The following is a 25,752-nucleotide window of genomic DNA, read 5'->3' on the forward strand; positions in this document are numbered from 1 at the left end:
AAAACTAGGTTCAGGTTGTTCATGTAAGTATGAAGTCACAGAGTACTGCCAGAAAGCCAGTACTCTTCTGCCCAGTAAGCAGGGGTCATCATTTTCTTTAATGGGCGCTGTCATTTTGGCATCTCAATATTGTTAATACTGACAGAGCATTGTAATAGTCTTGGAACATAGAATGTTTGTGCCTTTTGATGTCATGAAGCTGCTGCTATAAATATTGTGCTACCCAGAGAAAAGAGCCATAACTTTGACTAAGCCTGAAACATGTGAATGAATATAATGGAAAATTGTAACCTAGTTCTGACCTGTCATTCAGGAGAATGTCAATGGTGAATGTTCCAGGTAAAAATGAATTAGCTAAAGCACATAAAATGTGTCCATTTCCCAGAGCATCCAAGGACTTTACAATTATGTTCTTCCCAGTGTCACCCATCTGTAATAACATACAATAATTTTAGGGTTAGTGAAGCTTTTGCAACATATACATTTGCTTCTTAACATATGGTTTGTTTTTGAACCAATACTAAAATTACATAAAAAATCAAAAGGGCCACCTAAACAATACAAAAATCTAGTTCAAGCACCTGCTAGAAGTGAAATGTTTTATCAGTGAAATGTAACAAGGATTTAAAGTCATAGTCAATGCAGTCAGAATAGCTGAAATGTAATCGTTAGGATCAAATGTACAGGCACATTATACACCTACCTATCAAGAGGAAAAAAAGATTTGTGCAGTCATGCAGGTGCTGGCTTTGGTAGTCATTTTACTCCTAATTCAGCTCTAATTAAAATCTATCTAGAAATATAGTAAACATAGCTCTGTGTCACTAAATTATTTTATATCAGCCTGTGTTCAAATAAGGCATGCGACCAGTTTACATTTATGGCTTTACAAATAGGTCAACAGTTTCAGCCTTCAGTTAATTCACATATGGGCTGTATAAGTAGGAAAATGGAATCAGGCAGCAAGCTCACTGTCTAAGTTGAATTAACATGTTCTCCCTATACAGGCATTAACTTTCTCTAAAAACTCTAGTTTTCGGTCACAATTCATGGATATCTGATCATTTTTAAGAAATTGATGATTCTCCTGACAAGCCCACAAAAAAAGTTTTGAATGTTCACTATATTCTTTGTTCAATGGGACACTTTATTTACTCCATTGACTATGTTACATCCATTGGATGTAACACAAACGCATGAGTTTGATCTGTCATGCATATGTCTAAAAACATTATTATTTTTTATATATCTTTTCATAGTCACAATATTTTTATTTGTGATTTATTTATTAATTTTTGTTATTTGGATGAATTTCACCGTTTCATCCATTTTGGACTCAATTTTGCCTCACATGTGCTACAATTTTCTATATTATTTTCTCAGTTGATCGAACTACCCTGTGGGACATCCTGAGACTTTGTGGGTTCCCCCCGAAGTTGCTGGATGTTATGGCCGGCCTGCACACTGCTACTATGAGTGCTGTGCAGAGTGGAGGCAGAACCTCTGGGTTTTTCTCAGTTGATTCTGGGGTTCGTCAGGGTTGTGTTCTTGGCTCTTACTCTGTTCAGTGCTTGCATGGACTGGGTGGTGGGCAGGATCATGAGGTCCAGCACCTGTGGGGCATCTGTTGGTGAAGAAAGATTCACTGATCTTGACTTGGACAACAATGCTGTAATCTTCACAGAGTCAATGGAGGATCAGATTGGTGCTCTCGAGAGAATGAGTGAGGAATCTGAGAGTCTGGGTTTGCAAGTGTCCTTGATAAAAACTAAGATCCAGGCCTTTAATGACTTCTTGGGCACAGCCATCAGCAGTTTGTCTGGGAGTGTCGACCATGTCGAGAGGTTTACTTACCTCAGTAGTGACATTCATGTCCCTGGTGACTCTTCCTATTATGTCAGTAGACAGACAGGGAGAGCATGGGGGCGGGGTGTTTGGGGGGGGGGGGGGGGGTCATGAGGTCACTTTAAAGGGGTGTGGGGTGCTTCTGATAACTTTGCAAAAGGACAAAGGTCCAAGTCTTTAGAGTCCTGGGGCCTCATGTATAACGCCGTGTGAAGAACTCACACTATATCATGGCGTAAGCACAAAAGTGGGAATGTGCGTACACACAGAAAAATCCAGATGCAGGAATCTGTACGTACGCAAACTTTCACGTTCTTCCACTACATAAATCCCGATAAGCGTGAAAAGTAATGCACGTGCACGCGCCTTCTGTCCCGCCCCAACTCCTCCCAGAATTACGCCTCTTTGAAAATGCAAATCGATATAAATAGTCTTCTGAGAAAAGACAATGGGAAAAGCACGGGGGAAATATAAGAATTTCAGCGAATACCAAGTGGAGGCAAAGAAAAAACGTACTATTTGTTGGTTTAAACAGTGGTATAATCAACAAAAGGAAGTTGATCGAGTGACAGAATGTCGAAAAAACTCGAAAGCTCAAGTTCACAAAGTCGCAACAGTGCCCGAAATAAAAAAGAAATCACATATCAAAGTCGCCCTGAAAAGGCAAGTCGTAGCCCACCGTCTGAGTGTCATACGAAAGCTTATTAGGGTACAGACAAAAAAATAGGCACACAGTGGGAAAAAAACACGAAATGTCAACTTTAATCTTGAAATTTCCACTTTAATCACGTAGTTTATTTTGCCATTAAAGTAGAACATCATAAACTTCATCTTAAAATCGTTTAATTTACTAGTTTCTCAAATCCCATTGTAACTAAAGTAGGACGTTAAATGCTTTGTTCTGTATTTGATCTTCTTTGTGCTCTGTGTGTGAATCACTACCTGCTTCTTAAACGGGCTTTCTCTTTCTCTGACAGGACACATAATCCATTACATTCGTGATATTACAGCTCTCTGAATAATTAAAATACTGAGATGTATACGTGATATCTTTTTCATGATGATAGGAATGAAAGCATGTTATTAAACATGGGAATACGGTGGCGCAGTGCTTGTTCATATCTCACGCAAGAGGCTTGCTGCGCCATGCACGACCTTCAATGACGTAATTTATCACAGCAGTACTGTCTCTTTCAAACGTACTAACCTCCAATTCCTGTCCTTACTTTTCTTTCTCCAAATACCCAATCGCCACACAATCAGCTATGTAATAGACATGAAGCCATTTGTAAGTTTAGAACGCCGATTCTTCAAAACTTTTAAGGAACATTGAAATATCTTTGTAGTACATGTTTAATTATTCTATCCGTCTATCTTTCCAGTGTCGCGTCAGCGCAAGAATACAACGCAATGCAGGAACAATCCCTGAACTAGCTAGCACTGCGGCACCGTGTTCTCACATGTTTAATTATTAACAATACAGATTATTTAAATGAAGTTAAAGTTTTATCTGTATAATATAATCAACATATTTTGCTGCATTTCATCTTAAAAATGAATACCGTCATCATATGTAAATACGCGCTTTATAAAGTGGTGCACGTTGTGCAATATTATAACTGTAGTGCAAGTTTACAGTGAGGTAATTGTACTTATAAGTACAAACAGTTCTACAAGGAGCACTTGATGGACTGATTGAGTGCGTTTAGAGTTCTTGGGATGAAACTTTTTCTAAACCGCGAAGTCCGTACTGGGAAGTCTCTAAAGTGTTTTGCCGTGGCTGAGTCAGCGTCTGCTTCATGCTGTATACCGATAATTCTCTTTCTGATCAGCTGCTGCTGTGATTCCCCACTCAGATACAGTGATATAAATACTCCGAGTGATGCAGTGAGAGTAATATGGAAAAAGATGATCTGCTGTGGCAACCCTTAATGGGAGCAGCTGAAAGAAGAAGAAGATGCAGTGAGAGTTACAACGCTAAAGCAGTTATGGTATTTGGAATACTATGGCTATTCCCTGGACCATTATATTGCTGCAGGTTAATTACAATCAGATGCATTACACTAATAAACAATATGCAGTTAGTTTCAGTGTATTTATAAAGCCGTGTCAGGAATGTGGAGCTAAGAAAGAAAGGGTGACCACACAGGAACAGTAGCACTGCTTTGACGCTGGGTGCCGCCAGTCTGCAAAACCGAGCGGAGAAATTGCGTATGCCAAGGTATGAGGTACCGTGGAAATGTGCGTGGCTTTACGCCAAGTTTAGGTTTTATACATCGCGATTTGAGCGTGGAAATGTTCGTACGCAACATTTCTGTGCGTACGCACCATTTATACATGAGGCCCCTGGTGCTTCCTGTCTTACTATATGGTTGCAAGACATGGATGCTATCCAGTGACATGAGACAAGGGCTGGACTCCTTCGGTACTGTGTCTCTTCAGAGAATCCTTGAGTACCACTGGTTTGAATTTTTGTTGACCAAGCGGTTACTCTCGAAGTCCTGAATGAGGCACATTACCTGCATTATGAGAGAGCATCAGTTACGGCACTACGGCCATGTGGCTGGATTCTCTGAGGGTGATCCGGCTCGCAGGATTCTCATTGTTGAGGACCCAAGCAGATGGACAAGGCCAAGGGGTTGTCCACATAACACTTGGCTGCAGCAGATAGATGGTCATTTCCGGAAGGTGGGACTGGACTGCATGTCTGCCTTGGGGGGTTTCCAAATGATATCCCGAGCTGTTTCATCATGTGGTGGGTGCAGTAACACACTGTATTACTGCATGCTCCCCAACTTGACCCGACTGTATAGTTGTTACTTAACACATACTGTACATTGTGGCTCTGGGCATTCCCTATCATGTCATCACATAGCCATGATAAACAACAGTGACATGCATTACCTGATGTCCTATCCTTGCTTCTTTAAAAATAAAAATACAAATTACTTACTAGTAGTAAAGCAAATGATATTAGTTTAGTGTCTGAATCTTTAGTTTATCTTTTTGATTTTTGGTTGTTTTGAAATATGACTCTTAGTTATATACTTTCTTGCCTATCTTTAAGCTATTCTTTAATTTTGTCCTTTGAAAGTACTTTTCTCCTGGGGTAAACTAATTTTAAGTCCTAAAGACTTGCCATTTAAGAACATATTAACTTCAGATTTTATGCACTGCCTGTGACACTGTAGTGGAAAAAGAAGGTTCAGAAAATGCATGGATGAATGTAAGAAAAGAGTAAATACATGAGCAAAGGTGTCACAGTATGTTTAGCACATCTTTACATTCAGCTTGGTGTAGCAGCTATTAAAATAAACACAAAGCAAAGTATATTAGTCATATTGCATGTCCATTCATTAATTTTTTAACCTTTTTTTTTTCCATTTCAGACTCTCAATGGGAAGGATTCCATCCCAAAAACATTGTTCACATAGAAGGAACCAACTCTGGCTATTTTAATTTGTTCAAATAATCTTTTGTTTGTTCAACTTTGAAATTTACAGAATTAAACAAAGTAACATTCATACAGATTAACTGTCATGGAGATTGATCCATCCTTCTGAGAAGATGAAGCTAGGAAGAAAGAAATGCTCGGTAGGACATATACTAGGTTCACTACAGAGTCCAGTCATGCCCAATTCACTAACATATGGCTAATTTAGAGTCCCCAAAGAATGTAACATGTTTGACTTTAAAATGTATCAGGAAAATCAGTATAATGTAAGAAAATACCTAAAAGACAAAGGTAGAACAGGCAGATTTAACACAACTTGCAAATAGCCTGGCTTTCAGACCCAGTCTATTAGAACTTTGAAGCAGCAGCACTAACTTCAGGTTAGTAACACTTTAGTGTACTGTTATTAGATTGCAGTTTAACCTTTATTTTCTGTTTTCTTACTTCTATGGAAATTGACTATATTGTATACTAGGCACTAATTGCAGGTATTGACCTCCTAGAGAATACACAAATCATGTCTTGTTGGGTTTATCTTGCCTTAGTAATGGCAAAGTTGTTCTGAATTTTTTCAGGTAAGGAAGACAGAAGCTTTAAGTTAAAGTTTCTATACTCACTAATTATAACACTGGAGAGTAGTGATGTGTTGCATGTTGATTAGCACATACAAATAAAAATCTAATGGTAAACATGATGATAATAGTTTTATAAACCATACCTCTGACCATTAACATCAATACATTGTGATATGCAGCACACTGAATTCAATTACAAGCATAATATAAAGTATACAGTTCACTCTTGTCTGGCCTTCCCAATAAGATTCAACAAAGATGCAACTCTTCACCAGCACATGAGAACTTTGTGGCTACTACACTCTGGTGTGTTCTCCATAGGTCTATTTGTGAATTTTCAGCAATGGGTTCATCCAAATAACCCTTAGAATTTAACATTTTGTCTACTTCACTTTAAGAATTTCTCCCTGTTACTGTCCATTTCTAAGTCTTCCGTACCAATAGCACTTCCACTGTCATTTTTTGAAAACTCTTTGTTATTTTTTTGAATCCTGCTACTTTTTTTTGCTTTGTAAAGCACCTTATAATGGTGTACTCTTTAAAGCACACCAAACGAAACTGGTTGGTTGATAGAAATGTTGGTGTTAAATCATGTGTAAAGACAGTAGAACAGATACTTCATATTTGTAAATCTATGACAATAAAGCAAGCAATTCATGATGATTGCATTACCTCCATACAGTACTTAATTTTAGACAACGTTCAGTTGTAAACTACTGATGGCTTTAAATGTAGCAGGTTTATCAACACATAGCATAGAAAATGATTTTCCAGCCTCACTTAATCAAATTTGGGGTTTGTATTGGACCAGAGCATATCTCAGCAGCTCTTGACCCAAAGCAGCGCCCAAATGTGCACACACCCTCACTTATGCTCATGTATGGATTATGTAATGAGTGACATTCAGAAAGATTTTCATATGCATATGCAGCCTGGAGGCAGCATGGTGGCACAGTGGTAGTGCTGCTGTCTCGCAGTAAGGAGACCTGGGTTTGCTTCCCGGATCCTCCCTGCGTGGAGTTTGCACGTTCTCCCTGTGTTTGTGTGGGTTTCCTCCGGGTGCTCCGGTTTCCTCCCACAGTCCAAAGACATGCAGGTTAGGTGCATTGGCGATCCTAAATTGTCCCTAGTGTGTGTTTGGTGTGTGGGTGTGGGTGTGTGTGCCCTTCGGTGGGTTGGCGCCCTTCCTGGGATTTGTTTCCTGCCTTGCGCCCTGTGTTGGCTGGGATTGGCTCCAGTAGACCCCTGTGACCGTGTAGTTAGGATATAACGGGTTGGATAATGGATGAATGGATATGCAGCCTGGATACAAGGTAAGTCATTTATACAGACTTATATGTGATGTGAAGCATCTCTACATCTGCCTGCTTAAAGCATGTAGAAATCTGCAGTCTTGTTAAGATATCTTAAAAATTAGATATCTTAAAATACATTTTGAGATTTCATGAAATTCTTTTTACTTTGCTTGAACGTTTAGCAGGTCTTTAAAAACATAGGCTGTTTTTCTCTTCTTACTGAATTGTAGCAGTATTTTTCATACAGTGCAAAAATGATTCTGAATGGAATTAAAAAGAATTTGTTTTTCTTTTATTTAAGATCATTTTGATGTATTTTCTGTTCGTACACAGCAAGCACAAGGGCTTTAGTTCTATACATTTGCATATCAGGACAGAACTGACAATCACAATCTCAAGTCCTAAAATTAGAACATTAGAAAAATTTAGATGAGAACTGGCCATTCAACCTAGCAAAGCTCACCAGTGCTATCCACTTAATTCTTCTAAAATAGCATCAAGTCAACTTTTTAAGGTCCCTAAAGTCCCACTGTCTACCACACTACTTTGTAACTTATTTAATGTGTCTATGATTCTCCGTATGAAGAAATGAGATAAACCAAACCTCAGGTGACAAACAACATGCAACAGGTGTTACTTTTTCTTTACTAACATATATAAAGGTAATTTTATTCTGCACTACAAGATACCATGGTCTTCCATGGAACATTTGGCTTATACATGTGTTAAAAATGTAAACTGGTTTAATTTCACATTGTATATTTGACAATATAAGTTCATTTCATTGAACTTAATATAGGTAGGCCTACCTTTTGTGAACAGATGTCGCAATTTTATCAGAACATATGATGCTCAAGCAAAGGTGAACCAATCTGCTCCCAGCTATAGACCACTAAAGTTCAAATCCAAGCTTAACCACTGTCAGGAAAACATTTTTGGTGACATTTTATTAATATCAATTTGTTATAATTTATACATCTTGTTGCTGTTTCAGTGCTGTCACCATGTCAAATTTTATGTGTTTTTAATATGGTCATGGATATTTTGGAGCTACTAACACATTATCTGTGTCATCATTACACCAGAGTTTTAAGAGATGGCTGAATGCTATAAAGATTGCTAAAGGTTTATACTTTAAAGGAGAAGCTTTGTGCAAAAATTTGCCTTGAATAAAAATATTTTAGGGAAATATTTCAATCCTCCCTTTATTTTCACTTCATATTTTGTTTGGCCATTCAAACATTGATGATTGATGCTGCCTTCTTGTGTATCTACTCTTAGTGCTGTCTGACAACTGTCTACTACTGTCCTTCATTTCACAGCATAAAAATTAGCTCTGTTCCTCAGACTTCAATTAATTTTACAATCTCATGAGAATTGTTGCGTTATTGCTGTTTGCAAGTCCTTCCATGTCTGTCTGTATTTTTCAGTACACTGTCAGTTATTTCACCTGCATCCAAACATGTGTGCATTAGGCTAACTGTGTTGTGTGCAAGTGCATGCACTGTAGTGGACTGGTTCCTACTTCCACCTAATGGTTCAATATTTCGATTAAGTAGGACTGATGATAATGATAACTGTTTTAGCAAAATAAAAGCAATCTTACAAATAGTAAAAGGTCACAAATAATTTCTCAAATAAACTGTTTTCTTTCTTTTGTTTGGCAATTTGGAAACAAAACATTCTAACCAAACATAACTCAACCAAACAAATGAAAACGACTTATAAATAAAGTATGCTCAGTAAACAAGCCATGAAACCCCCAACTGAACAAGAGAGTTTTATGACTAGACAGCCCCATCTAAAATGGTTCTTTGTATAAGATGAAACCAGCAAGTAATAAAATGTGGATGAGCACAGGTCCAGTATGTTTAATTTAGGATTACATTAATGAGTTCTTGCTAAATTCTGAAGATCCAACCTGAGAACATTGCAATCAAGTTCCAGCCTCATTGGGCCATATATTTTGGACATGCACCAAAATTAACATAATTTTGGACCAAAATCTTTAAATGCCTTTCAGACAGCCTTCATGCAAGTAGTATGATATACTGTATGATGTTATAAACAAATTTTGAAAGCACACTTTTGTCACAATTAATATTACTCCAAATATTGCTAGTAAGGCCCAAGAAGTGATTTTTAGTTCAAAACTATGTGAGAAATGTAAAATAAATTGCCCAAAATGGTTTAAGTGTAGGACATTGCCAAAGTACAGTAAGTGTTGTAGTAATGCAGTCAATTGATAACATTTTTCAGTGGTTTAATCTTGTCCTAGTACATTTTTGATCATTTTAGGTGAGATATGTGTGATTAATACATGATTATAGTTGACTTAATGTGTGTTTGCCAAATTATGAACTAGAATATATTTTATGAATGGCTGAATTCCATTCATTTTCTTAATTCACTTAATTTTCTTAATTCCAGAATTCACTGTCTTAATCTTCTTTATTTATTTATCTGGTTTGTACAATGCTATATACTGTATACACTGCCATTCTTTATTATATTCTGTAAGTGCCTTGAGCATTTGAAAGGCACTATATAAATAAAATGTATGATTATTATTATTATTAAAAGGCGTATTTCATTCATACTTTGCTAAACTGTAAACCTCTAAGTTGCTGGTAAACTGAAGATGATTATTGCACACTGGAATAGATAGATAGATAGATAGATAGATAGATAGATAGATAGATAGATAGATAGATAGATAGATAGATAGATAGATAGATAGATAGATAGATAGATAGATAGATAGATAGATAGATAGATAGATAGATAGATAGATAGATAGATAGATAGATAGATAGATAGATAGATAGATAGATAGATAGATAGATAGATAGATAGATAGATAGACAATGGTATGAACACACACCAGAATTACTAAGAATGAAGAAAACTTTAAAAAGAAAGTATGGTATTATTTAGACATATTTCCATTAGTATAAAGAAGCACCAGTAATGTTTCTTCTTTCCTTATGGAGTAGCTCCCATTTGGACACCAGCAAGCCTGAATGGGAGATGTAATTCGGCAGGGCAGCTCTGGTAGGGTCCTTGAGGGCAACCAGAGAGAGCTGTTGGGAAGAAGCTCCCCTGTTAGATGGGGGTCTCACCTGAACTGAAAGTGCTTTCTCACTACAGTGCTGACACACAGGAATTACTCCCTGGTCTGGGTTAAAAAGGTGTCCTTCACCTCATCCAGGGGAGTCAGAGTCAGGAGAACAATGGAGAGATATTGATCTGGAGAGGCTTGTAGGAAGGAAGAAAGAGAAACAGTTTTGCATCATGCTGAGTTTGAGGAAGAAGCCTGTTTTAAAGTGCTTTATTAAATACAAAATAGTTTATTTGACCTAGGGACTGTCTTTTGTGTACAGGCCACCAATACACACACACGCACACACACGCACGCACACACACACACACACACACACATATATATATATATATATATATATATATATATATACAGTAATCCCTCGCTATATCGCGCTTCGCCTTTCGCGGCTTCACTCCATCGCAGATTTTATATGTAAGCATATTTAAATATATATCGCGGATTTTTCGCTGCTTCACGGGTTTCTGCGGACAATGGGTCTTTTAATTTCTGGTACATGCTTCCTCAGTTGGTTTGCCCAGTTGATTTCATACAAGGGACGCTATTGGCAGATGGCTGAGAAGCTACCCAGCTTACTTTTCTCTTTCTCTTTCGCTGACTTTCTCTGATCCTGACGTAGGGGGATTGAGCAGGGGGGCTGTTCGCACACCTAGACGATACTAACGCTAGTCTAAAAATGCTGAAAGATTATCTTCACGTTGCTATCTTTTGTGCAGCTGCTTCCTGAAACGACATGCTGCACAGTGCTTCACATACTTAAAAGCTCGAAGGGCACGTATTGATTTGTGCTTGAAAAACAAACTCTGTCTCTCTCTCTCTCTCTCTCTCTCTCTCTCTCTCTCTCCCTGCTCCTGACGGAGGGGGTGTGAGCTGCCGCCTTCAACAGCTTTGTGCCGCGGTGCTTTGCATACTTAAGCCAAACAGCCCTATTGATTTGTTTGCTAGAGATTGTTTTCTCTATCTCTGTGACAGTCACTGCTCCTGACACGCACTCCTTTGAAGAGGAAGATATGTTTGCATTCTTTTAATTGTGAGATGGAACTGTCATCTCTGTCTTGTCATGGAGCACAGTTTAAACTTTTGAAAAAGAGACAAATGTTTGTTTGCAGTGTTTGAATAACGTTCCTGTCTCTCTACAACCTCCTGTGTTTCTGCGCAAATCTGTGACCCAAGCATGACAATATAAAAATAACCATATAAACATATGGTTTCTACTTCGCGGATTTTCTTATTTCACGGGTGGCTCTGGAAATCAACCCCCGCGATGGAGGAGGGATTACCGTATATATATATATATATATATATATATATATATATATATATATATATATATATATATATATATATATATTTATGTATATATTATATATATTGTGATATATGGCCAGCAGTTTATCCCAGCCAGTTCTACCACACTGCTAGATGGAGTCCTCCCTGCAACATGGTGGGGCCCCGAATTCCCACAGGGTATCATGGATATTGGAGTTTTACTTCACAACCCTGCTGGATATCGTGGGGACCACCAGGGGATGCTGCAGGGAGGCACAGGGATTTGCATTTTCCATATAGCCCGGAAGTACTACCTCGTCATGAGGATGGAAGAAGTGAAGTACTTCTGGGCTGAAGAAAAAGAAGAAGATTTCATCTGACCGGGACAGAGGCACTTCCGGGTCAAGGAATATAAAAGGACTGTGGGAGATCCCAGCAGGGAACCAAGTTAGGAGGGTGTGGAACAAAGCTGCTGGGAGTGAAGGATTAGGAATTGTGTTTATTGATTAGTGTACTGATTTATTGAGTATTGTGGAGTGAAGGTGCTTTTTGCACAGTATTATTATAATAAATATAATTATTGGATTTTTACCTGGTGTCAGAATGTGTTGTTTGCGGGTTCAGGGGTCGACAGCGCCCCCTATCTGTCACAGTGGCATAGTCGGCAGGATACTCTGGCCGTCTATTTGGCAGAGGACCTGAAGGAAAAATATTTCTGTGGACAGAACTCCAAAAGACAGTGTTGCGACACGCAGGAAATTATCGCCAGAACCCAATTCACCAAGGCCATCATGGGAAATCAGAAAACAAAGCAGAGCGGCAGCACAAGCGGAGGTCTAGCGCTCAACATTGCCTGCGCTCAAGACAAGCCACGGAGTGGCTACCTGTTTCGGGAGAAACTTCCGGATGATGACGACTACAACAACATATGTGCCGGGGAAGTGACTGAGAACATTTTCAAAATAATGCATTTTTTCCCGTGCTCATACCTCATAGAAGACCATCCAGAGGTTCTGCGGGAGGCAGGAGAAAATCCCAACAACGGTAGTTCGGTCACATCCGAGCAGAATAGCGAGGAGGACTTCCGCATGTCGGGTGCCAGCGAGGAACACGTGACCTACCCCAATGGATTGTGGGAAGGAGAAGGTCTGCGTCCTGCTGCTTACGGCTTTGTCCAAGATAAGACAGAGTTGGTCTTTCCGAAAGGGAAGGGGGAGGCGAGCGAAGCACTGCTCACCCCACATAAAGGTAAGGGGGTCCGGGAAATGACTGATTGGTCTGCCAATAAATTGATACAGGCGAATCGCAGTCAGCCAAAGGTGGCACCGCGGGCCTCCGAAAAAGACTACAAATCCCAGCCGCCTTTGCGCAGCCCCACAGAGCACGTGCCAGAAGCGGTCGTACTCATTGTCTCACGGCCAGGAGGTAGGGCTGAGGATGGCTTGAGCCTACCTCTGGTCGATTTAACTAATAATATGGACGTGCGGTAGCTGGAGAAATTACTCGAGTCCGTACAAGGTTTTTTTCAGATTATAACTTCAATCAAGAAGATCGTTGAGGAGCTGGGAGCAACGGCTGAAGCGCCTCTTAAAAGGCTGGATGAATACCTGCGGCGGTTTGGTCGGGAGCCTCCCATAATGATGAATTCAGTGGTACAGGTGAGTACTACCGGTACCGTACAGGAAAGAGGGATGCAGAGTGAAACGGGCCCACGATTAATCAATAGCGGGTGCCAAGTAACCGCAAGCCCTAAAAAAGAGTCGGGAATGATGACTGAGTGTCCGGGGGAAGGATCGATCAAGCTGGAGCGGCTGAATAGTGCTGCCTCCCAGAGTGATGCGATTCTGAAGACACCAACACCGGTCAACTATAAATCAAAAGGGGTTCAAACAGCAAAGGGTCTCTCTCTTGCACATAGAGAGACTCAGACTGTGGACAAGCCCCAGATTAAAAAGGAGATCCCAAAAGAGAAACAGGAGTCTCCTGATAAATTAGAGCATGGAGCTGTGAGCTCATGTGTGGCGGATGACTCGTCCTTGGCGAAAAAAGGGGCGGAGCAAGAATTTCCAAGCTGCTTTCAGTCTCACAGGGAGAGACAAGCAGGAGGAAAGCGACTGTGTTATCAATGTCGCCAGCTGGGCCATATGTGGCGAAATTGTCCACGGAGAACCAGGGAGAAAACAAAGCATTTATACATTGTCTCCCCTTGGCTCTCCCGTGATTATTTTTCAGGACAAAGCCAAGGACCGGCCACAGCCAGAGGCTCCTCCTGGTGGAAGACGACCCTTGCGGGACTGGACGTTTCGCACCACTGGGCTTCGCTGAGGGGGAAGAACTGTGATATATGGCCGGCAGTTTATCCCAGCCAATACTCCCACACCGCTAGATGGAGTCCTCCCTGCAACATGGAGGGGCCCCGAATTCTCGCAGGGCATCATGGACATTGGAGTTTTACTTCACAGCCCTGCTGGATACCGTGGGGGTCGCCAGGGGACGCTGCAGGGAAGCACGGGGATTTGTATTTTCCATATAGCCCAGAAGTACTACCTCGTCACGAGGACGGAAGAAGTGAAGTACTTCCGGGCTGAAGAAAAAGAAGAAGATTTCATCTGAGGAATATAAAAGGACTGTGGGAGATCCCAGCAGGGAGCTGAGGTGGGAGGGTGTGGAACGGAGCAGCTGAGAGTGAAGGATTAGGAATTGTGTTTATTGATTAGTGTATTGATTTATTGAGTATTGTGGAGTGGAGGTGCTTTGTGCACAGTATTATTATAATAAATTTAATTATTGGACTTTTACCTGGTGTCAGAACGTGTTGTCTGTGGATTCAGGGGTCGACAGTGCCCCCTATCTGTCACAACCCTGACACAAACAGGCAAGGACACCAATTGCCACACAGCACATGGTTTAGTTTCTCAGTGGCCTTTACACAATGCTCACAAGGCACAGAGCATAACACAGTCCCTTCTCTGCTGCTAGTCCCTCTGCCTCCACACTTCCTCAAGCTTTGTCCTCTTCCTACCAACTCTGGCCATTAAGTGGATGTGACTGGCTCCCTTTATAGGGCACCCAGAAGGACTCCAGGTGCCCAACGAGCTTCTTCCGGCAGCACTTCATGGTGTGATGGAAGTGCTGCCAAATAGGGCCCTGTAAAAGTCCATGCACCCCCTGGCAGAGGCCATGGTGCCCAGTAGGTTTGAGTTCCCATGCTCATGACCTGTGGCCCCTCTGAAAACCAAGAGCGCTGCCCTCTGTCAGCCCTGGGGAGAAACTATCCTGAAAATACTCTCCAGCCGTTAATTGAAATGAACTGCATATTAATTTGAAATGTATGCATTTCCTTCAAGCATATTAATTTTTTTCTTTTAAGCACAAATAATTTAGTGATTAACTTCTAATACAAAACAGTTTCAATAATCTTTCGTCTAAGCATATTAGTTATTCCAGTTTATTGATTGATTTATGCAACCAAAACAGTGAAATATTAATCAGTCAACAACTTTTCGAGTTGAGTTTTTGAGGCATATCATAATGCAAATTAGTCTGCCACTTTGATTTGTTCTGTTAATAATTCTGTCCTTAAAATTATATAAAGATGAAAAATAAGACAGTATTGATTTTCTGACTATTCCTTTTACCAGTTGCTTAAGCAGACCAGTTTATATACACTGATCATTAAAGGGATGCTCTTTTTTATTAACAACATATCCAGATGCATTAAACAATTGTTCAGAAGGGACCAGTGTTGGGAAACATCAAATTTATATTTAACTTAACAAATAAAATTAACAAAAAAGTAACTAAATTTGTTATATTATTACTTACTATGAAATGTAATTTGATACATTTTCCTTGTACTTGTAATCAAAACAAATCTATTGTGATGGAAGGCCGTCCCCTTTCCTGGCCATGATGCCTCCTTAATAGAAGGACCAGGAGAGCAGACCTGCACAGGGTACTACCTCCTATGGAGTGCTACATGGCAGCCCCCCTAGGCTGCAGTGGTACCTCGGATTCCCACAGGGTGTCAAGGGAGTTGGACTTCGACAAAGCCCTGTTGGGTTCTGTGGGTGCTGCAGGGGGTGCTGCAGGGGGTGCTGCAGGAGAGACAGAGCTCTACTGCATCGGGCTTCCACCACACCTGGGAGTACTTCCTAATTATGCTGATGGGCCATCTTAAGTGCTCCTGGGTGCATTCTCACTTCATTCAGGGAGCCAAAGTTGGGAGGAGGTGGACAAAGCTTGCTGGAGGAAGGGTGGAAGCAGAAGGAGATAGAGAAAAGAGAAGTGCTGTGTTGTAAATATTGTGCTTATTTTACTGTGCATTTGTTGAAATGGTTGGAAAGCGTTTCCCACAGCTGAATAAAAAGCCATGTGTGTTGCTAAACTTGTACCTTGTGTCTGTGTCGAGTTTGTGGAGCTGGTGTTCACACTATTTACTTTAACAAAAGGAAAAAATACTGCAACACTTATTACTCTTTCATTCCAGATCATGATGACAACATAAAGCCGGATTTGATGCTATTCATTTTATTATGCAGCTTTTAGTACACCATATTTTAAGCTTTAATTATTTCCAGCTTTGGGTGTATACAGTAGAATATAAGATTCAATAAAGCTTAATTTAAATGTAGTGGTCAACTACTTCCTCAATGTAAAAAATATGTTTAGTCCTTCATGTGCTGTGAAGTAGCTGCTGCACCACCTGATTACACTGTTTCTACATATCTATAGCAAATAACTGAATTAAACTAAACTGACACTTTATTAATAGTTTTTTTTTTTTTACTGGATTGCATGCAGCACACTCTTTTCTGATTAGCTCTGTGATTCAGCCCTGCAAAGGAGCAGCATACTATCCAACACATTTGCTTACTGCCTTGTACCCAGTGTTGTTGTGATAATGACTGACTCCCTGCGACCCTAAACTTGGCAGATTAAATTTAGCCCTCAGCGCTTGCAGGATTAAATGTATACTTGTAACTTTTGTTTCTTTATTTTCACTTGATTACACAGTATGAGTGTGTTTAAGCTCATCTATGCTAGCTGTCACCAGATGACCTCCCGTGTGTGGGATATTACAGCCCCATAAGGCAACATTTTTAGGAAAATGCAATTTTTCTGTAAGAAAAGGCAGTAATAATAATAATAATAATAATAATAATATGTTACATGTTCCTATATAATGCAAGCATCTTTTAATACCTTACCCCCAGCATTATCTGGGACAGAAGCAGCTGGAAATGCTAAATATTTTCTAGCTCACTTAGCCCAAACTGGGTATTTATCCCCCTGTAGCATCCACCACTGCAATGGGACCAAGTCCATGTCAATTTCTTGCTCAAGTCTGTATTTCTCAACAATTTTGTACAGGAAGAACAAGGTATCAGAGGCTCATCTTCAGAGACTGATGACAGTTTGTGTTTTTGCATTTTCTTTTGGGGTGGTTCTTCTGGGATGTGTTGATCATTATCATGAAAAAACATTGGAAACAATTAAGCGAAGCTGACCCTGGTGACCTGCTACTACTGTTAATTGACAGATTTAGCTGGTGCTGCTTCATTAACAACATGTGAGGCATAGTCAGATTAACCAAATTAAACTAATGCATTTAGGTGTTGCAATGAAAAATGTTATCACAGAAATGTTTAACATGTTAATCACACATGATGATTAATCAGCATCAGCAGTTCTAAAATAAATATATATATATGTGAGTGTGTGTGTGTGTGAGAGAGACAGTATGTGGGTGTACGTGAAGATAAAGAGAGAAACAATCAAAAAATACCTGTAGCAGTGCAGCACCCTCAGATCCACTCCCTGAATAGTGTCTGGGTCTATGGGGCTTTTTTGTGTGGTGAAAGTCAATGAACAGTTCCTTGGATTTGCTTATGTTGAGTTGCAGACAATTCTCTATGCACCAAGAAACACAGTTCTATACAAAGTGCCAAAACAGGCTAAAAGTGTAGACTCATCAGTCAATATTTACAAGCGATATGACCTATATTTACAGTTTCGGCTGTACCTGGTGACTAGAGAAGGTGACAAGGCAGATCCTTGTGGTGCACTAGTGTTGCTCACATCCACATCAGAGGCACAGTCCTTGAGCCTCATAAACTGCAGTGTTTTTCATATCAATACACAATTAAATTATTCAAAGTAAAGTTCTTTTTCCTCACAGTTAACATTCACTTTAACAATGCCCAATGTTTCTTTTGTGCATATGTCTCCCTTCCCAAAAGGATAATATAAGTAGCTCCTTATGACATTTACTCTTTTAAAGACCTGAAAATGAAAACATCCCCTTGAAAAACACCATGAAAACAGCTCAACAAAGAGACATGTATATAATGTGGACTGTGAACCCGGACACAAACAGGCAGGCATAGAATGTCCCAAAACACACACGTTTTAATTCTTCAAAACTCAATGCACCCACAATGGAGTGCCCAATTCACCCTTAATTCAGTCCTCTCTTTCTCTTTGGACTTCCTTCTGTCTCCCAACTCCGGCTCTCTGAAAGGAGTGAGGCGGTCTCTCTTATACTTCACCCAGATGTGCTCCAGGTGCTTCCTGATGCTCTTCTGGCACCACTTCCTGGTGTGGCAGAAGTGCTGCCCTCGCACCTGGAAGCACTCTGGGCGTACCTGGAATCTCTTCCAGCAGCACTTCCTGGTGTGAGGGAAGTCCTGCCTTCCAGGACTCCATAATTATCAGGGCGCCCCCTGGCAGTGACCACGGGCCCCAACAGGGATGAGCTTCCAAGCTCTGTTCCCGTGGGCCCCACGCAGACCAGGACAGCTGCCCTCTCGTGGCCTGGGGAAGGTATTGTCCCTCTCCTGGTCCTTCCAGGCATCCCGGCTGGCCTGAATCCCCAGCCGTCTGCCACAATAACAAAGAGCAACTGAAACACAAGTACACAAAGTAAGCAATTTTAAATTATTATTTCTCTAAACGAGACAGTTCAATGTGTGCAATCATAAAGCACTCCTGATGAAATAGAGTAATTATAGCTTTAACAGGCTCAAAAAGGGATTTCAGTTCACTGTGACAAAGCCTCCATTACAAACATCCAACTAACAATTAGCTACCTATGATAACTTTTGCTGAGGGTGTAACACATACCTACAACACATCAATAAGAAAAGAATCCCACTTTAATGCAAATAAAGTAAAATTCCCATGCTAGGTCTATTTCCATTTATTACCATTTTTTGTGTTAATAAAGATTTGATCAGAAAAAACTAAAACCACACATTCAGATAAAAACTAGACATCTCAAGAAGAAAGAGTTCAATGTATGGTATTTTGGTCTAGACAAGTTGGCACAGCTTGCTCGCTCTTTTTAAAGCCAAAGGCAGCCTTGCTAATACAAATTCAGAGTTTGGGAAAATAATGTCATCTTCCTTTAAAGCCATGGTTTCATCGATTATTATAACAACACACTTGACACTGTACACATTGTACGTTAGTCTTCACAGGCCCCAACGGCCAGATTAGGCTCTTACTTAAATGCTGCACTGCATCATTGAACTTACCTACTGAGCAGCAAATTGATTTGTGTAATCTCTAAAACATTAACTGCCATGTCAATACTAAACATAATTCACACCTCATTATCCTTACATGTTGTGCTAATTAAATAATAAAAAAAAGTTACTACCACAAGGAAACTGTTACATCATTTACAAAACTAACCACCAAGAGCTAAATAGGTTGAAGAATAATAGAATTATTTTAAGCCTTTCATTTTTTAGACACTCTGGCATCACTCTGAAGATCCACTTTGGCAACATTATTTTTAAGAGTGCACTCTTCCATACTATGGACAGCATCCATACTATTTGCTCTTTTAAGACACATCATGATCCTATAGATTTCAGCCAGAGTCCCGTTCTTTCTAGAAACCTTTAGTCTTTTATTTCTTATCTCATATCTTTCTCTCCTAATCTCTCTCTCTAAAATGAAGGTTAGGCTCCCCTGGTGTCTGTGGAATCCCCTGTTTTCCAACGTCCTGGGTAATATTACACACATCTGCCTAGGCCACTAATAGTTCTCTCAGCTGTCCTTATGCTCATGATTATTTCATTTTAGGATTATCTTCAACACATACTGGGCAAACTGCCCCATAATGGTTCATGTGTTTCACAGTGATAAGAGTAGGACTACTCCTGCTGCTAGTGTGATTCTCTCCCTCCTCAACAGAAGATGTTCATCAGATTCAATGATGATTTGTGCCATCCTGGTAATGGTTTTCCCTGGTAACATTTCTTTACACAGCATAATTTTTATTTAGCTATACATAATTCATATGAGAACTATGGTCGTAAAGTCATTAGCACTACTGCTTCAAAGATTTAAAAGCATGGGTGCAAATTCTATCAACAATATGAATGGATGAATAATTGATATGAAGGATTTTTTTCTGCAACACAGAGCAGAGGTGATCCTAATCTGAGTTTTAAACAGTATTCTATTAATTTATGGGGACAGCTATTATTTTTATTAAGATAGTACACCTCAGAGCAGCCTCTAATGCTATGGAAGTTGGTAACATTACTAAATGTGTTTCAGACTTTTCTCAGGTGGCTCTTATTCAATGCATATACAGCATATGTGCTTATTACTCCTTCTGACATAACTGCAATGTTCCTGTATATATATTGGGAGTATCTTTGCTGTTTGTCTCACATATACAGCTGGCCATGAACCACGTGGTATGCTGTAAACCAGGTTCTATGTCTCTGCTGCCAATTTCCTGAATTTAGCATTAAAAGGCACTGTGAAGAGTGTTTGTAGACTTATGTCCTATTTTGATGCCTGATCTGGAAAGGATAAGTGCTGTATCTTGATACCCCGCGATGCGCAAATTGTTCGTGGGTTTGTGTGCTATTTTGACGCCTGTATGCGCGCTGTACCTTCAGACACTTCAAACGGATACTCAAAAACATTCATTAATCAGAGCTTACACAGAAGACACCAAAAAACTCAGCAAACAATCGACTTGAATCAGAACCCCCCACCCCACTTGGCACTCACTCCCTTATCACCACAAGGTGTGTGAAGGTTCAGCGAGCATCCTGGCCGAGTCAGACGTCAGAATAGCACACAAACCCACGAACAATTTGCGCACGGTCCTCTTTAATGCCAAAAACAAGAAATCAACAGCAGAAACATGAAACGCAGTTTATAGTATTCCATGCAGTTCTTGCCCAGCGGTATACATAGGACAAACTTCAAAAAGAATCGCAACACGTATACAGGAACATCGCAACGCCATCAGAAGAATGGACTTACTTTCATTGATCTATACGCATAGGCTACTAAATCAACAGGACATACATTTAACTGGGACAATGTACAAGTAAAATTTAAGGCCAGTACTAAAGTGCCAGAGAGCTGCCCGAATCTTGGCTATCAAATGAGAACGCCATTAACAGACACTTGGACATAAATCCAGTATATGCAAACTTAAGACGAACATGTTCATAATAAATAAACTGTACACCCAATACCCCCCACCCTACTGATCACATTGACTTAGCCACACGTAAGTTTTTGCTATATATTGCCTTTGATTCTTGTAAGTCTAAGCATTATCCTCTGATGAAGACCCCTGGCAGGGGTTGAAAGCTCAGGAATAAAAACTACTTTATCCTGATTCATTTTTTCTCCCTTTGTGGATCTCCAGCTGCAAATATGCAAACTGTATCACAGACCTTCTCTTCCATATATATATATATCTATAATAATAAAAGGCAAAGCCCTCACTGACTGACTGACTGACTCACTGACTCACTCATCACTAATTCTCCAACTTCCCGTGTAGGCGGAAGGCTGAAATTTGGCAGGCTCATTCCTTACAGCTTACTTACAAAAGTTAGGCAGGTTTCATTTCGAAATTCAAAGTGTAATGGTCATAACTGGAACATATTTTTTGTCCATACACTGTAATGGAGGAGGCGGAGTCACGTATCGCGTCATCACGCCTCCTACGTAATCACGTGAACTAAAAACAAGGAAGACATTTACAGCACGAGTCACACCCGGGAACGAAGGTAAATGACGTTAATTTTTGACTGTCTTTTAATACTGTGTAAGCATACATATTAACACATGTGCAATTAAACGTGTGCATTTACGGGGTGATTTCTCAGGCTTAAAAGCTCACCTTTTATCAAATGCGGGAAGAAAGGTAACTGACGTTGTTCACTGTCTTTTAATACTGTGTAACCATACATATTAACACATGTCCAATTAAAGGTGTGCATTTACGGGGTGATTTCTCAGGCTTAAAAGCTCGCCTTTTACTAAAAAGGTAAATGCAAAACTATTTTCAATCAGTTTATTGAAACGCTCCCGTTAAGGATTGCAATAACATATTCGCGAGATAAAAGAACGAAGTAGGGGGAAATGGAGGAACAGCCGCAAACAGCGAAGAGCAAAAAATTAATTAAACAATTGAGAACGGAGCGAGTTAAGCATACAAGCATGTTCATAAGGGAAACAAAGCACGGTGTAAAACGTAAGTTTCAATTAAGTTTATAGAAACGCTCCCGCTGCGGATTGCAATAACATATTCGCGAGATAAAAGTTTAATGAGAAGACACGAGGTATAAACGAACCACACGCCATGGCGCAACGTTAGGGGCAACAGTTTCAACCATTCTATGATCTGCTTCTCGCAACTGAAAGACGGCACATGGCGGATGTTAGCCGACTTGCTGACCGCAACGTTAGGGGCTTCAACTATGGCGCTGACGCCACATCTCAGTGCCAACACTTTGCAGACTGTACTTAAAAGACACGCCCTCCTCACTGGACAGTTAAAAACACCAATCAAACTAACGATGACATCAAGTATTACCCAATCAAAAGTAAGAAAGGAGGCATCTTCATAAAATGCGTGTGGGATGATTTGCATGAGACGCTGCTTTAAAAAAAAAATGATAAAAAAAATACGGGATAAATCCCGTCCAGTATTGATTCAAAACGGGACGCGCAATTTCATTCTCAAACGCGGCACGATTCCGTATTTTAAAGGACGGGTGGCAACCCTACAGTGCCAGGTAACCACCCATACAATCACATTGTGATTCAGACTAGGAATGCAATGAATGTAATTACACCGATCTACATACAAGGCGAAAGTCTTGCAACATTCAAAGATGATGGTTTGGGATAAGTACACCATACAACATAAAAGAGCTTATGAAGCCTTGAACCGAAAAAAGCAAGATCTCAGAGATCGTAAAAAAAAAAATAGGAGGTAATGTCGTTTTACTCGGTGTAGATTTTAGTCAAACATTACCAGTTATTCCACGAGGGAGACCAGCAGATGAACTCAACGCGTGTTTAAAATCCATGCTTCTCCCACGCTCGGTTATATGTTGCGTGTTCTCGGGTAGGTGCACCAAAAAATGTATACATTTAAGCATGTAATGGGCAAACAAAAAATTAGGTATACCCGAAGGCACTGCAGTAGTACTTAATGTAACTTTACTTCTTAAATGTTAATGTTTTACTGTTTAATAATTTATACGCTTCTTATATGTTGTTCAAATTCTTTTATCAAAATACCACTGACAGCGCAATGCACGATAACATGGAGTGAATACACCATACGCATCCGCCCACGGCTGCCCTGCTGTGCGCAGATAGGAGTTGATTCTACAATAAAATAAAATAAAGATAAAAAGACTAAAACAATCATCACCCATAAAGCGTGTGTGTGTGTATATATTTGTATATATATATGTTGATATGTGGATGTGTATATGTATATATATATATATATATATATATATATATATATATATATATATATATATATATGTAGATATGTATATATATGTGTATATGTATATGTATATATATGTTTATATGTGTGTGTGTATTTTATATATATAAAACACAGCAACACTCATAACAATGACAACACAATTACATTGACAATCATGTTACGTTATTTTTTAAATGTTTCCTTTTTTTTTCATAACCTCTTTAACACACTACTTCTCCGCTGCGAAGCGCGGGTATTTTGCTAGTATATATATATATATATATATATATATATATATATATATATATGTATATATATATATATATATATATATATATATATATATATATATATATATATATATATATGTATATATATATATATATATATATATATATATATATGTGTGTGTGTGTGTGTGTGTGTGTGTGTGTATATTATATATTATATATATATATACATATTGTAGCAGTAGAGCGTATTAGTGCTCCCTTGAACCCTCAGGTACCACTCCAAACACCAGGTAAAACTATAATTATTTATTTTATAATAATAATGTGCACAAGCACTCTACACTCCTCACTACACATATAAGTACACTACAATCAATAATCAATACAATAACTAATCACAATACCAATCCTCCACTCCCAGACGCATTGCCACCCTTCCTCCCAGCTCAGCTTAGCGTCTGGGTTTTCCTAGAGTCCTTTTATACTTTCCGACCCAGAAGTGGCTCCAGCCCAGCAGTCCATGAGTCCTTATCACTTCCGGGTCAGAGTAAAAGTCCTTTTCTTCAACCCGGACACACGTCATCCCTTCTGGTCATATGATGATGACGTGTTTCCAGGTTATAGGGCATGCATAAGTCCTTGAGCCTCCCTGCAGTATCCTCTGGTGGGCCCCACGGTGTCCAGCAGGGTTGGGAATAAAAACTCCACTGTCCATAATTCCCTGCTGGTCTTTGGGGCACTCCCATGCCACAGGGAGGGCTCCATCTAATGGCCTGGGGGTGCTGGCCGGGATAAACAGCCGGCCATCTCCCACAATATATCGCCTCTGGCGCTGACATCCAAGGTTCGATTCCCGAGAGGGAGTGCAGTGGAGTGTGTACACCTGATGAGCCCAGAATGAGGGCGAAACACGTGTCGTGTACTCTTTGCATTTATTTGACAGTAAACTATTTCAACCATTCTATGATCTGCTCCTCACAAACTGAGGGCACCGTGGTGGATGTTAGCAGATTGCTGGCCAACCACAAGCGTTACCTGGTAGGTAACCACCCATACAATCAGATTGTGACACAGACTACGAATGCCGTGAATATATATATATATATATATATGTGTATTAAACTGTATATATAGAGAGTGTAAGACTCAAGGACTGAATAAGCCTTTTGCTAATTTGTGCTAATTGAGCGAATGTTATTATTCACTTTATCTTATTCTTTTACATATAGTTCTTAGGTGCTTGAAAGACTTCAGACAGGACCTCCAACCTATGTTTACAGTCTTACATTTTAGTTCAAACTTAATAAAAGGATGGAAGGAGCTGGAGAATATTTATTTCATGACAATGCAGCATACATGACAATAGCTCTTCAGGACTATCTGGATTTTCAATTGTACTTGGTATTTGCCAAATTTAAGTGGGGCCTTTGTGTATTAAAATGTGGCTGTCCCATTCATCTAATTCCTGCCATGTGCCCAATGTTTCTAGGATAGATTCATCCTTCTGACCTTAAGTTGGATTTAGTCTGCCATGTTTTGTTTTCTATAGAATTTCTATCTTAAAATTTCGTTATGATAAATTGCACTTTTAAGGAGACAGAAAAATCTAAAATATTCGACCAAAGATTATAAAAGCAATTAGGAGCATCTCTTCCAGTTCATGGCCTTAGAAACACATACCTCCAAAAGAGCATTTGTCATGTCCAAAATGCAGCAATCTGGTGAAGGATAGACACTTGTGTCCTCTGAAACACATTCTGCAACAGAATAATTAAAACATGAATCAGTTAAATGCACAAGGACTCCCTTTTTAGTCAAAGTTAAATATTGCATGCATCATGTAATTATCAAACCACATACCGACCTGGAATTGTAAATAGAAAGTTAAAAATAAATAAGAAAATTTGCAGTTATTTCAAAGTAATAAATAACATGTACCTTGTCATAAAAATGGACTGGTGAAAAGTTGCCTGCAATAGTAAATCATGCCATACATATTGCAAAGATCTTGTTGATACACCAACTAGCTATGACAGAAATCTTACAGACTCTTTAGGACAATTAATTAGCTATGCTCTAATGAATTGAGTCAAAACATGTCACTTTCCAACCTGCTTTTGTACCTGTTAAAACATTAATTTTTCTTCATCATCTTAAAATTCTTCTGCTGTTTTA

The 25,752-nt window shown here is 39.5% G+C and overlaps 1 protein-coding gene across 1 annotated transcript in view; it reads right to left on the reverse strand.

The window, feature by feature from the left end:
- Nucleotides 1-25,752, reverse strand: part of LOC127526747 (uncharacterized) — a 74,141-nt gene that overhangs the window by 10,351 nt on the left and 38,038 nt on the right. The window contains exons 5-6 of the mRNA XM_051923290.1: nucleotides 25,258-25,334; nucleotides 303-430 (exon numbers count right to left, since the gene is read on the reverse strand). Coding sequence (XP_051779250.1) covers nucleotides 303-430; nucleotides 25,258-25,334 — 205 coding nt within the window. The remainder of the gene's footprint in view (nucleotides 1-302; nucleotides 431-25,257; nucleotides 25,335-25,752) is intronic.

The sequence above is a fragment of the Erpetoichthys calabaricus genome, chromosome 1, assembly GCF_900747795.2.
Source record: "Erpetoichthys calabaricus chromosome 1, fErpCal1.3, whole genome shotgun sequence".
NCBI lineage: Eukaryota > Metazoa > Chordata > Cladistia > Polypteriformes > Polypteridae > Erpetoichthys > Erpetoichthys calabaricus.